The 15116-nt window shown below is 40.9% G+C and overlaps 2 protein-coding genes across 3 annotated transcripts in view; one reads left to right on the top strand and one right to left on the bottom strand.

Moving 5' to 3' along the window:
• LOC149166842 (phenylacetaldehyde reductase-like) overlaps positions 1 to 15116 on the top strand; it is a 522913-nt gene that overhangs the window by 276977 nt on the left and 230820 nt on the right. The window lies entirely within an intron of this gene.
• LOC149166846 (putative cadmium/zinc-transporting ATPase HMA1, chloroplastic) lies at positions 7641 to 8102 on the bottom strand. Its single transcript, XM_089432781.1, has 2 exons — positions 7920 to 8102; positions 7641 to 7785 (listed from the first exon to the last, which is right to left on the bottom strand). Exons 1-2 carry the CDS (start codon positions 8091 to 8093, stop codon positions 7684 to 7686), a joined length of 276 nt encoding a protein of 91 aa, XP_089288907.1. The 5' UTR covers positions 8094 to 8102; the 3' UTR covers positions 7641 to 7683.

The raw sequence follows: 15116 nt of genomic DNA, 5'->3' as shown, positions 1-15116 counted from the left end.
TTTATTCGGAAAACCTGGAATGTGATCTCGGCTCAAGGGAGCATATCTTCTTGCAATCCGATCCATCTTGAAAATCTCACAGCTACTGATCTCTCTGCAGTGAAGTCACCATGAAGCATTGATCTCTGGAGTTTTCAGTGAAGGAGTCGCCAGTGAATGATTTCAGCCTTGTCAGTGTCTGATCGTTGTCCACTATCAACAATCAGATCTGAACTTGATACATGTACTGGGGTAAAATGCAATCGAAGTGTTGTTTTCACAAGCTCACGGAGATTGACTGAAGCAGCGTTTATCTACTAACGCTGATGTAAAACAAGAGCGTTTTCGAAGGCTACCTGGCATGACTTCAGGCTCCGTCTAAGACTTATGAAACAAACACATCAATGAGCAAACGATTAGTTTGTTCTCCCCAGTATGGTCGCCAGTATGTTAGCGCTTGAAATTTCACCTCAGGCTGAGAAAGGTAAACCTCAAGGCTACATCAAACCATTTAGCCTCGTAGCTAGCCCTACGGGGTAGGAGAAGGCTCTCTCCGGTCAATCTCGGCAGATCTTCAAATGGGATGAGATGACCAACAAGGTAACACTGATATTAGGCTAGTAAACTGATTAAAAATGTTGATTTGGGGTTTTTTGGGTTTTTGGTGGCAAATTGAGGAATTGCAATTTTGGGTGCGGGGATTTGACACAGTTTCTGCAGGGGGTTCTTTGGGGCGAGGTAGGAGACCGTATTGATGCCTTTGATTGAGGTGAGTGGATGGAAAAGACCGGTGAGGAGCTAAGGAGAGAAAATAATACTTTGAATTCTCCTTAAACAGTAGAAAACATAGAAATTAAACAAATTTAAAAGCAGAGCATGGCAAGCATGAATTCTCACTTTAACACTTCATTTGTTTAATGTGTAGAAGTAAAGAAAGGAAATGAATCACATAACAAAGCTTACAAGAACATTGAGAAACACACCATCAACACATGAGTCCACAAGAATCCCAAAGAGGACTGCAAAACCCTGGTCTTCCTTAGCCAAAAATTGCAGAGATACAGTGAAAATATACAATGATAGCTTCTCCCTCAAGATTCCAACCTTCCAACCTCTGAAAATGATTAAGAAAATACATAATATAGGCAAGCCAACCTCTTCCCTTGCCTCTAGGGGTCGAGCTCATCCTTCTAGGAGCTGTTTCAACTAATTCTAAAATGAGCACTAAAATCTAGGCAGTCAAAACAACTTGCCTCTATAAGCTAGGAAACCAATCCATTCATTAAATATTTACCCTTGACATGAATGAATTTTCTAGAAGTGTTAAACAAGAGTAAAAGTGTCTTAGAGTTAACAATAATTACATCAAAGATAATTATCTTCAACCCCAAAAAGTCGAACTGAGTCAAATCTGCGTTTTCTGGGCTGTACAATGCAATCTGGCAAAAACTGCCTGACGGGTTGCGCACATTTGGAGCTCTGTTTGAGGCACTTGCAGGTGTCAGAATTGGGTGCAGGATAGCTCGTTGGAAAGGTCTTTGAGTCTACTTTCCAACCCAACTGGAATTTTTGAATTTGGAGTTCATTTGCCCTGTCAAAAACCAATTCTCCCAAGATAGCTTTCTGCAGTTCAAAAAAAGTGGCAGAAAGTCAAATTTTGCATGTATTTTGACCTTCTGGAGGCCCAAAACCCCATAAAAACTCAAGTCCATCCATGGGCATATGTAACTTTGCATAACAAATCAGGAAATGCTGAGTTTTTGTGAAAAGGAGTTGCCATGACAAAGGGTCTCACCAGGGGTGAGACCCGTTAAAGAGCCAAAACCTGTAAATTATCAAAAAATGCCAAAATTACCCAAAATTCTCAAAAATTTTTGGGATTTGAGCTGTGGCTAGGCTATTGAGTGTCATGATCTTTGAGTGAAGCCTCAGCCAAGATACGGAGGGGATCGGGCCTCTTTCTCCTTTTTTGTGCCTTGGCCAACCGCCTTGGATCCGGCAATTGTAATTTTGACATTTCTCTAAAACCATGACACCTGTGCAAAAAGTGAAGGAGGTTTTTCTTCTTTGGCATGTTGTGGACAAAAACCTCTCTCAGTTTTCCAAAATTCATCTTTTATTGTTCTGGAACATCATTTGAGTGCGACTTGTCCCGATGTGTAAAACAAGGAATTTTGTCGAAATGGAGCGAAATGAAGGGGATAGGGGGCTTCTAAATTCTTGGGGAAATTTTTGGGAGTGGGGAGGGATGTTAGGAAGCAGGGGAAAGTGGAATCTCATAGATTGAGTGAGGGGAAGGGGTCAAAAAGGGCAAAACACAGGCCAAACCTAGAAAATTGCCAGATTGTAGCTAGAAACTAGGGTTTGTGCAAAAATGAGGAATTTGGTGGATCTAAGGGATGGGAAGCATTTGATAAGGTACTTTAAGGATATGGGAAGGTGTATGAACATCTGGAAACAAGTTTTGCTGATGATTTGACCGTCCAAGAGAAATTGCCTTCAAAACCCTAGGAGAAGGAAATGATCTTGCCTGGGTGCAACTGAAGCATGAACAAGGTGTAAAATGACTCATTAGACACTGATATGATAATGACAACCCTATGAATGATGATAGACTCAGCGGAATAGTGACATAGATTGCCATTTGGACAACTTTGAGAAGAGTGAAAGCAAACCCTAGACCTAATGCCTAGGGACCAGATTTTGCTTGAAGACTCACTGAAATGACAAAATTTGACCTTGACACTTCAAAATCACTTTTTAAGAGCATGTTTGATCACTGAAGGAAGGCTGGGAAGACTGACACTAACACACTCTTGAGAGGGGAGGATGCAGTTCTTTTGGGTAGGAGCTCCGGATTGGGTTTTTGTGGAGGATTTGAGCTGGGAGATTGAGCAAGGGATCAACCCTTGCATATTTGAAGATCTTGGCAGAGTTTCGAGCAGAGTTTTGGAGGTTTCTCTTCAGGAGTAGCATAGAGCCTTGAGGGATTGTGTAGATCCCCAAGAGGGTGATTTTTGGGGGTCAACACTTTTAGAAAAGCTTTCTGGGCTTTTCTGGGTTTATTGAGCAGAGGCTGATTCCAGAGTTTTAGCATTTTCTGAGGAGGGGAACAACCCCAAACCCTCATTTGATTTCAGCGGGGTAGCAGCAGAACAACAGTTCTCCGACAGTTTGGATGCAGTTCAGAGAGAAGTCATTTCCTTACCATTCTGAGTGTATTTCTTCACTTGCCTTGTGCAAGTCGAGGTGCTATCCTTCTGATCACCTCTTGTACTCTTTCGATTACTCAGTATAATAAAATGGCTTAGCATTTCTCTTTGCATTTCTCGAGTATCTGCTTATTTTCTATGTATACATTGTTGTATGTTGCACTATTGTTATTTCTCTGGTTGGAGTTTGCTTGTACTTGAGGGATATCTCTCGTAAGGGATATTACACAGCAGAAGGCTGATGCAAAAGCCAGAAGGGCCAGCGCTAAGCTTCAGTTGTGCTGGAGAGGGTTTCATGGGACAAGTTTTTTGAATACTTGTTTCCAGATATAGAGGTATTGTTGCTGTATATTTTTCTCTGTTGAATGAGCTGGTTTAGGCACCCAATTGTACTCTGATAAACTGTATAATAATATAAACCTCTGAATAGCTGCACCGGTTTTCTTGCGTTAGGTTTTTTAGGAAACATTGGTTCAAAAACAACGATGCCACTTGTGTGCTTGTTTTCTCTCGGTTGATGATCTGTAGATGTTGATATTGTACTTTTGTTTATTTTCAGTATTTACATGGCAAATAACTTGTTAAGTAATTAAACAAGTAGGAAGAAATAAACCAGATAGTACAGGAAGAATTTCTAACGAGTTAAACTTAGAAATTGCAACATGGTATCAGAGCGTAGTCGCAGATCACAGGATAACTGAAGGCATCAACTACCAGAGCAATAGAAGTAGATTTAGTTGTCCCGAGTAACAGAGCTGATCCGTGTAGAAGGCGATAGATGAAGGAGTGACGCAGAGGGACTGCGTCAACAGTCTGAGCCAGAGAGAGGCCAGTGCAGAGGCTGTGGGAGGCAGAATCAGTTTCACGCAGAAGCCAAAAGGGCTGACGAAGTTGGTTGGGGGAGTTGATTTGTTGGTGCCAGGATTGCGCAGAGCCAAGTGGCTCAATCCTTCAGTTGTTAGGATATAGGAGGTTGTGGGTACTTTGCAAAGCGAAGCTAGTGGGGTATTGTGGTCAAAACAGTACCTAACAGGGTAAGACCAAGGTAGAGGGAGTTGTTGTAGAGGCAGATTTCTAGCTAAGGAATCCCGATCAGTGGTGCAGTTGCACAGACGATCAGAGTGGGGCAACTTGATGTTGGCATAGGGATTTCTAGAAGGGAAATCGAGACTCAGAGGGAGTCGAATCGAGAACTTCCAGACAGGAAGTTGAGAGACTCAGCAGGAGTCGAATAGAGGACTTTCAGGAGGGAAGTAGAGAGACTCGGAGGAGTCGAAAGAAGAGCAGCGAGATGGTCATGAATGGGTTGAGAGATCAGGAAAGGTTGGACAAAGCATCCAACTTTATGGTCTGGAAGGCCAGGATCTTGTCCATTCTAGACAAAGTCACAGACATTGCCTCAAGGGCTTCGTCACGAGAGTGATAGCTGTCCTAGTTGACCCGATAGCTAATGAAAGGTACGAGGAGGCAATGGCGAAGGCTAAGTGCATCATCCTTGATGGTGTCAAGGATCATGTGGTATCACATATTGCTGAGAAGGAAACGACAAAGGAGATGTGGGATGCCTTGAAGACATTGTACCAGCATAATTCCGTGCAAAGGAAGATGGTCTTGGAGAATCAGCGAAGGGCATACTAGATGCAGAAGGGAGAGCAGATAGATGTCTTCCTCGGTTGCTTGAAGGAGATCCGTGACCAACTAACTTCCATAGGGGCCACGCCGGATAAGGAATCGATGGTGAGGACTGCACTGAACACAATTTTCAAGGATTGGGAGGTATTTGTCCAGAGCATACTTGGCAAGACGAGTCTTCCAGATTGGGAAGAATTGTGGGCGACTCTACGTCAAGAAGAGATCAGACAGCTAACCAAGGCAGGAAGTAGCAGCAAAGGGGTCAGAATCAAGGAGGAAGAAGAGGATGCGGCTCTAGCATCTGCGGGGAACCAGGAGAAGAGGAAGAAGGACCTCTCCAAGGTCAAGTGCTTTCATTGTGGGGAACTGGGTCATTTTGCGAATCAATATTCTAGGAAGAGGAGCAAGGGAGAGGCTTCTGACTCGAAGGCAACGCCTACAAAGGCAGAGAAAGAAGTCGAGGAGGATGACGATTGTGCTATGAGTGCTCATGTGACACTTGAGAAGAAGTGGGGAGACATCGAGCTATAGTCACAAGGACTATAGGCGATGAGGAGCAAGATCCTTGAGGTACCCAACCTCTTGGATTATATCTTGCTATGGGAGCCCGAAGAGGAGTAGCAGGACTAGAGAATGTTGGTAGAGACGGATGTAGATGGAGCGGTAGGGAGTGCTACAGTGCAGGAGTCCCGGGACAACGCGAGGCTAGCATGTTACAACAGTGCAGGAGGCACGGGAGTGTTGCTCCAGTGCAGGATGGCACAAAGAGGTGCGCAATGGTGAGAGATGCAGGGAGTTGTTGCAACAACGCAGAGGTCAGTAGAGGGAGCACTTGTTAGCGGCAGAGAGAGCTTCAACATCGAGAGTGTTTCTAGCCTGACAGGGATGTCATAAGTTGGGTGGATCAGCTACTTACTTCTCAGTAACTGAGTTGCAATGCAGTAGCACGATGCAGCATGATGAGAGGGAATGCAGTGTAGTTGCAGTGCTGGGAGGATGGACCAATAGCAGCACGGATGCAGAAGGAGCTGTCGTACAAATGCAGCAATGGCAGTGCTAGGGCCATGGGTAGCAGTTCAGGATGTAGCAGTGCAGAGGATCTTGGGCGGGGAGGCCTGGCATCAGCACAGGGACCGATGTCGGATAATCAGGGTGATGCTCATTGTGGAGTATTACTAGAGCACAGTCCTCGTTAAGAGGGAGTGTTGATTTGGGGTAGCATTGGATGTGCTTTAGCCATGAAAATTGGTGGAAATTCTAAAGCACATGAGATCTCCAAGACCCAGAAATGGTTTGGGCAGATTCTAATCGGTTTGTGAGATATTAAAACAATTAATATTTTTAATGAAGTTCCTAAGTCTAAACTTACGAAAAAAATATTAATGGGTATTAATATAAAATTGGGTTAGAAAGTTCCAAAAGTCATGGATCAAGCCAAATCTAATGTTAGCCATTGATTAGAGATTTAATCTCGGTTGTTGATGGACCAACGAGAAAAGTATAAGAGGAGACTTGAGGATCAGTTGGAGAACACACCAAAGTGATCAGTCATTCGTTTTGCTAGAGCAGGGTTGCTAAGCAAAAGTGAATCAGTGATCAGCAGCGAGGCACAGTGAGTACGAGGTAGAGAGGCAGGGACAATACTGGGAGACCAGCACAGAAGCAGAGAGAGCTAGAGCAGCAGTCAGTCCAGGCCACGCAGAGCCCAACAGAGAGCGCAAAGCACAGAGAGACTGCGTCAGAGGGCAGAGGGAGTGACGCAGAGGTTCCCAGAGGCTGCACAGTGCCTTAGAGGGTTGACGCAAAGAGTCCTGGGGCTGACGCAGGTTAGCAGGAGGTTGACGCAGGTCAGCAGAAGGCTGACGCAGAGGCTAGAAGGGCCAGTGTTGAGCTTTAGTTGTGTTGGAGAGGGTTTCGTGGGACAGGTTTTCTGAATACCTGTTTTCGAATATAGAGGTATTGCTGCCATATATTTTTCTCTGTCGGGTGAGCTGGTTTAGGCATCCAGTTGTACTCTGATAAACTGCATAATAATATAACCCTCTGAATAGCTGCACCGGTTTTCCCGCATTGGGTTTTTCCGGGGACATTGGTCCAAAATCAACTGTGTCACTTGTGTGCTTGTTTTCTTTCAGTTGATGATCTGTAGATGTTGATACTATACTTGTGTTTATTTTCAGTATTTACATCGTAAATAACTTGTTGAGTAATTAAACAAGTACGAAGAAATAAACCAGAGAGTACAGGAAGAATTTCTAACGGGTTAAACTTAGAAATTCCAACAAAATGTACTTGGCTCATGGCATAGATGAGAAAACACATATGCAAGGTTATGTTTTGGAAAGACTCAGGAGATATTCAGAGGTTGTTGCACTTAAAGCTCAAACCACTCTTGATATTGTGTTATTTCCTTTCAGATATCTGTTAATAATAGTTTCTATAAAACTATGGAGTAATCACCATGGTAGGGCATACACATGCTTGTGAAATGGCATGCATTTACATATGCATAAAGTACATGAACAGATTCCTTAATTTAATATCATTCATAGATGAGAGACTATATGAGACAATGAACAAAATGGCATAAACCATTATACCCTACACCATAGCCAAAACAGTTATGCACTCACATGCATTTGGATACACAACCATAGAAATTACAGAGCAATTGATTTACCACAGTTCCACCATCCAAATTTAACACTTCGATCAAAAATATAGAAAAAGAAATCAGTCACACCTTCAATCTCACCTATCAAAAACTAGACAAATGGTCAAGATTGAAACAAATAGGTAGGATTTTTTTGGATGTTCACATTAGAATACACACATGCCATCCAAAACACACAGAGGGTGATCAAATATAACATACCGTCAGCCACAGAGGCAGAAATCCCATCACAGATGAAAGAGCAGCAAAAAAGATACATGATAATGCAAGCAGCACGCTCTGCTTTACCTGGAACATATAAACACCAATTAAATGTATACTGAATATTTGAGTAAGGGGGAACCCATAAAGTTTGAACCAAATCACTTGAAATTTATATAATTCAACCTTAAGGGTTTCTGGGTTTCTGGAGATGATCTTACCAAGGAAGTTGTTTGACGTGCTTTTGCAATAATGAAAGGTACACTTTTGATATTATCCTCTAAGAGAAGAACATCTGCTACAGCCACCGCCGTTGCACTTGCACGTTGTGCAAGAACAATCCCCACAGTTGCAGCAGCCAATGCTGGTGCATCATTTATTCCATCACCCACCATAATTAAACCGCCAGCTGTTCAGACAAGCAGGACACTACGTAAATGTCATGAAAATCAGTCTAGAAACCAACATTCAAGATGATAACCAAGATAATGAAAATCTTTATAAGAATATGCTATTACACAAATCTGGTAAACTGAGCCTTATCATCCTTCTTTGATTGTCAAGACTCATCTTTAGTCATATATTCAGTGAAGCAAGTGAAATATTATACACACACTTAAACATAACCATCTGTGTCACCTATGCTTTTGTTGGGAACTGGTAGTCACCAAGTATTATTTTGAATATTATAACAGTAGACCAGGTTATTGTTGGCTGTGCTAGTTTGTTCATTCAAACACAATCTTGATGGAAAACCACCAATTGTTTAGAAGATATACTCAAGAAAAACTTCAGCCATATAAATATGAGTTCAAAAGCCACAATTCTGCCTATTCTAGACTAGCTTTGTTATGATACTTACTGTATGTCATTATGGAAAAGGTACTGTGCACCATAACAATAAGTGGTCACAAAAAGTGATTATGAGATAATGAAACACAGGAGAATACCAAGAGATGCCAATACTAAAGAAAGTGACATTAAAAATGACATTTTTGTAATATACTTCATTTGTAGCTAAATAATATCGATTAAATTAGTTATAGTAGCTAGAATAATAATTATATTAGGTTAGTCATAACAAAGGAATGTGCTCTACTCGCATGAAATAAAAACCAGGGAAAGATAGTAGGGAACAATAAGCTCCCTCTTAATTCCTGCTTCTTTAGAATATGCAATTAATTCTTTAGAAGTGTATTCCCCACCATTGTCAGATCCCAAAGTTTTTATCATTCTTTTGGTTAGGGTTTCCACTACGCATCTAAACTCTTTGAATTTCTCAAATACTTCATCCTTTTTCTTGAGAAGATAAAGCCATGTCATTCTAGAGTGATCATCAATAAATGTTACATAGTAAAGATGACCTCCAAGTGATTTGTCAGACATGGGCCCACACACATCAGAATGTATGAGGCCTAATCTTTCTTTAGACCTTGTTTCACTATTTGAAAATGGTGTTCTTGTATGTTTTCCCAAAGAGCATCCCTTTGCAAACTCCTTCACGATCTTCTTTGAGATCAAGGATGCCATGAACTAGATATTTAAGAGAAGGAATGACTTTGTAGTGAAGATGGCCATATCTTCTATGCCATAGCTCAATAGGAGATATGTCCATACGAACTATGGCTTGCAGAGGTGGTGTAATGACTCTATACAAACTTCCTTCATGAACTCCAATGACCCTAGCTTTATCAATACTAGAATCTTTTCCCCAGACCAAGACCTTTCCATCAACAAAAGAAACTATATCCCCTTTATCTTCTAAGCAAGAAATTGAAAGAAAATTCTTTTTTCAAACCTGGAACATATACTATGTTGTTGAGATGTAGTTTTGCTCCATTCTCCAGCTTCAAAGATGTAGATCCTAGGCTTCTAACAGCATAGCTATCATTGTCTCCCAATTCCACTACATGAGAGGATGGTTCCTTTGATAGAGTTTGTAGTTGCTTACTTTCCCCTGTCATATGCCTTGATGCCCCACTGTCAATGATCCATGCATTATCATCATTGAGGGATCTTGTAAGTGCAGCTAAGAACCCTTGACTTTTGACCTTGTTGAATAAGTAGTAGACAATCTTCTTGATCCATCTTCCTATAGAAGTGAATCCCATTCTTATCATAGAGGGAGTAATCATTTCCTTTAAGCCAACGAAGTGATCTTCAATCTTCTTCGACCTTAGCTCTGATACCATGTTGAGAAATCAATGCTAGTAGGATTAGGGTTAGATTTCTCTTTCTTGATAATTACTTGTGAATTATGTTGGCTTCTTTTACTTATTTGTTATATTATCTTTCATCAAGCAATTACCAAATTATGTGTGCATGAAGATCACAAAAACACAAGACACAAGATGTAGGCACTCTGCCAAGGCAAAAACCCTATCTAGGGGAAAACCCAGTCAAAATCTCTTCCTTTAATAGTTTTCCTTGAGACTCTTCTACCTAGACAAAGACCTCCTCCACACCAAGCCAACCTCTCCTTCTTCGATCCAACCTTCGACCTAGCAGCAATAGCACTTCGACCTTAACAACTTCGACTTGGTAGCTTCCGACATCAGCAACAACTTCGACCTTGACTAGGAGACTTCGATCTCCCAAACCAGCCCACACGAGAGAGAGAGAGAGAGAGGTACCAAAATTTCTATTTTCTTCTTCCCTTCCTCCTTGACCAAACTCGCACTTCTTTTGGACCCTTCCTTCAACTTCGCACTTCTTCCCAGCTTCCAAAGATCGAACTATGCTTGAGAGAGTGAGATGCTCAAATGAAGTCGAACTGCCTTGTATATATAGCCTTCTAATGAGGTCGAATTGCCTTCCTTGAGGCCGACTTGGTGTAGAGGTTACATGATTTCTTTTTGACTCAAAAATAATTCCTTTTAGATAGTTTGAAAGCCCAAGAAGGGTCTCATAAAATATACAATGACTCTATTGACTCTTTATTAAGCCTAGGAGTCCTCAATGGGGACTTTGACTAATAAAATGATGACCCAAGCATGAAACCCATACTTGAATAAGTCATTGTAACAATAATCAAAATTCTTTTGACAAATACATTTTATGAAGACCGAACCTAGTTATATTTTTCAACACTTTTCCCATTGAAGACAAGTTCACTAGAATTATCATGGTTAAAAAAAGTGTTAAGAAAGACCAAGCTTATGTGTCACCTTTGAAAGAATATATTCAGAATAAGGTTGGGCATACTTCAAGTTCTTTAGATCTTTCTTCCAAGCATCTTCAAGATCAAGACAAGAAATCTAAAATGGTCTCATTATTGACATCACAACCCACCAAGAAGAAAATAAGAAGAAGGAAGAGATTTGATGCGTTTGATAGCCGAGAGCAACTCAATATTCGAATGAGTCAAAGTCCTAGCATTTTCAGAATTCAACATGGCACATCCGAGAAGCAGCCCACAGACTTGCTGGAGAGTCGACAAATGCTCAATATGCACTATCTTGGAGACATTGGATGCCATGGGGCATCATTTGTATAGTATCTCTGACCCTATTGATTTTTATTTCATGTCATTAGCTAGTTTTATTTCACGCATTCATGTTATGTCTTTTACATTTCAGTTTGTTAGAGTATATTTTTTCTATTCCAAAGAGATTTACTATGTATACATGATGATTTTGGTTTTGATTGAATATATATTTGATGGACTTATGTTTTCTTGGATGCAAGATTCTAGGGTTCTCACGTTCCTTCATGGAAGCAACGTGTCCCCATATGGAGCTAGATGTTGCACACTTTTTGTCAAAGATCCAAGGAAGCAGACATGCCAAAATTTTTCAAAGGATCAGATCATTAATCAATCTTTTATTGAGTCATTATAAACCTATGTTGCAAATTTGTAATGTAAATGATGCTAGTAAGACCTTGTATGTAACAACCTAGGGTAAGCCTATTATTTTGGCAAAAGTTTCATTCTAGGAGGTTTTTTGTCTCACTGATTTATTTTTGTTTCTAAACACAAATGGTCGGCAAAGTTTTTCCCTCCAACCTCACCCAAAAGCTAGGGTGGAATTCTTCGTCAAAGTCTTATGTGAGTTCTAATGTTCTAGTTGAGGCTTATGTAAAAGTGATTTGGGCAGGGTTGTGGGGGACGCCCCCCCCTTGATGTCGCTCCCAATCTGCGCTTCGGTCTGGAGCATGCTACCGACCAAGAAAAACCGCTCCCTAGTTTTTTCGGGATCAAAACTGGGAGCGTCGCTCCCGCCGCTCCGGGAGCAACTTTTCCAACCAGGGAGCGGTCGGGGAGTGATTGCTCTCAACCGCTCCCCGGTTGGAAAAGTCGCTCCCGACTGGCGAAAAGAGAGAAGCGACGACGACGTAGGAGAGAGGTAAAGGGAGGGAAAAAGGGAGAGAGGGAATGGGAGGCGGGGGAATAAATAGAACCTTTTCCCTCCCATTATTCACTTCATCCCATTGAAAGAGCAAGAGAATTTGGAGAGAGAGCAAGAGAGTTTGGAGAGAGTTTGAAGCAAGGTGAGGAGTTTGGTGAGAGAGGATCTTAGAGGAGTATGAAGAGCTTGCAAGGGGAGATTGGAGCTTGGGATTGGAGGCCAAAGAGGTAGGATCTACACTCTAATCTAGCAATTTCTTTTTATGTTCATTGCTAAATAAATAAATTTCTCTATTTCCCATTCCCATTCCAATTCCATTTTTTTTGCATATTCAAAACTTCAAATTTCAAACATTACGGTTATATTGCTTGGCATTTTCTTCTTCTTAGTTCCTTTTTTGGTTATTATGGAGTTGGAGAGTAGAAAAAGGAGAGTTGAACATGAAGAAAGGGATGAAGAAGTGGGTTATAGTGGATTTGATGAAAACCCCGAAGAAGAGTACCTTGGTGAGGAGGAGTTGGAGGAAAGTGAACATGATTCAGCTCAAAAAACTAAACAAGACCAAACCCCATTGTGGAAATATGTTACTAGGCCTGAAGCAGGGAAAGGGGGTGGAACCAATCTATTTCACTGCCCCCATTGCAACAATAATTAAACAAGTTCATATACTCGTGCCAGAAAGCACCTCTGTGGGAAAATGCCATGTGATTGAGATAAACAAATATGAATCAAAACTTGTGTAGGTGTGTTAGCAGTAGAGAGAGCCAAATGCATAAGGGAAGAGGAGGAAGCCCAATACAAATCTAAAAAATCAAAGGGCTTCTTTGAACCAAGCTCACAATCACATGCATAAAGAACTCCTCTAGCATCCTCCCATGGTAGTGGATATGGAGGCACAGGGTCACCAAACATCTCTTTAAGGGATAGAACCATATCAAATTTCCTTGATGAAGGGTGTAGGAATGATGTGGATTCACAATTTTACCGATTTCTTTATGCATGTGGGTTACCATTCAATGTTCTTCACTCACCTTATCGGCATGAAATGGTTTCTACCATAAATGATGCCCCTAAAGGATACAAGAGCCTTGGGTATGACAAGGCTAGAACCGTTGGACTTGATCATGAAAAAGAAAAAATATCACATTCTTTGAGTAGAATGAAAAATTCTTGGGTTGAGCATGGGGTGTCCATTGTATCTGATGGATGGAAAAATGTAAAAGGCAAACCATTGATATGTGTTCTTGTTGTGTCCGTTAGTGGTGCGATCTTTCTTTCAGCATATGATTACTCAGACAAGTTCAAGATCGACATCAACATTACAAAACCATTACTTGAAACAATTGAACGTATTGAGCCATACAATGTTATCCAAGTCATCACTGATAATGATGCTAATTGTAAGGTAGCAGGAGTAATTATTGAGGATAAATACCCCAACATATTTTGGTCTAGGTGTTTGGTTCACACAATGAACCTTTTGATGCATGATATTATTAAGAACAAAAACCAACAATACAAATGGATTGGTGATTTGTACAAGAGAGGCAAACAAATGATAAAATTTATTACAATTATAGCAATACGCATGGGCTTTTCCAAAGTTACTCAAGATTGGAGTTGTTGAAGATTGTGAAGACTATATTTGCTAGCTATTACATCACCTTCAGGCGCCTTTTGAAGGTAACAGAGTCATTGGCCAGGATGGTATCAAGTCCACAGGTATTAAAGGAAAGAGCTACAAATGCAGCTGACAAGCAAGGTTTTGAACAGGTGGACAAGACCGCTCTTGATGGTCATTTTTGGGCACGTGTGAGGCAAGTATTGGAATTCAACAAGCCCATTTATCACATGATTCGTTTTGTAGATACAGATAAACCAGTGATTGGGGAGGTGTATGAGCAGATGGATACCATGTTGGGGCAAATAAAAGATATTGTTCAAAAAGATGATCCCAACTTGTATACACTGATTCACAATTGTGTGTGTACACGATGGAATAAACTTAATGTTCCACTACATGTCTTGGCATATATCCTTACGCCAAAATACTACTCTCCATCTTGGTTGGGCCAACCTGCACCTAGGGGTGGGGTTAGTGTCAAACCCCATATAGATCAAGAGGTATCTATAGGATATTTGCAAGCATTAGACAAGTTGATACTTGACAGGGAGGAATGTGCTAATCTACGTCTTGAATTAGGCAAATACTTCAGTTGCACTGGTTTGTTTGGTTTTTTCCATGCAATGGAAGATAGAGACAAATTTGATGCTCTCACATGGTGGGAAGCATATGGATGCCAGGGACTTTTGCCAAAATTGGCAAAAGAAAGTTCTCTCATAGGTCGTAAATACTTCTTCTACAGAGAGGTGTTGGAATACCTACAGCTTCATACATAATGTGAGAAGAAACAGACTCAATGAAAACCAGACAGAAAGCTTGGTTTATGTGCACTACAACTTGAGGTTGTTGAGTCATTACTATGATCGGGCTTATGAGGATCCAACATATAAAATTTGGGACAACCACCCAGAGGTCGATAATTTAATTTGGAGGATGGCACTATACATCTTGAAGAACTGGAAGTAAAACTTATGAGAGAGGAAGATGAAGCAACAACCATGCCACCCCCACCATCCAGTAGCAGTGCTCGAGTTCCAAGTCTTGTTCCTTTGCTGTCGCTACTTCCATGTACATCCTCATGTGGAGGCATGTCCCTTCTGGCTCTAGTCATGGGACTGTGCGGGAGGAGACTCCTAGAAGACCACCACGTCCTGCTAAGAAATTAGACATTATTCGTGGTGGCAAGAGGAAGATATAGATGATAGATTTACTTGTCTTTTCTAGTTTCTAGTAGTTTTTATAACTGTTGACTTTTTCATATTTATTATGATATTTTTTGTAAACAATCTATGACAATTTAAGTTTGAAGTTTTAAGTTGGCAATTATAACTCATTGGTAATGAATTATGATTATGATGTTTCATGAAAGTTGAAAGTTGTTTCATTTCATTTCATTTTATAACATTTCATTTCATGTTAGATATTATTTGTTGTAATGGGTACAC

The sequence above is a fragment of the Pinus tabuliformis genome, chromosome 5_1 (genome assembly GCF_031772625.1).
Source record: "Pinus tabuliformis cultivar Carrire ecotype Pingquan chromosome 5_1, CPIR1, whole genome shotgun sequence".
Taxonomy (NCBI): domain Eukaryota; kingdom Viridiplantae; phylum Streptophyta; class Pinopsida; order Pinales; family Pinaceae; genus Pinus; species Pinus tabuliformis.
The sequence above is the reverse complement of the archived record's forward strand: the minus strand, read 5'-3'. Positions and strand labels throughout refer to the sequence as shown.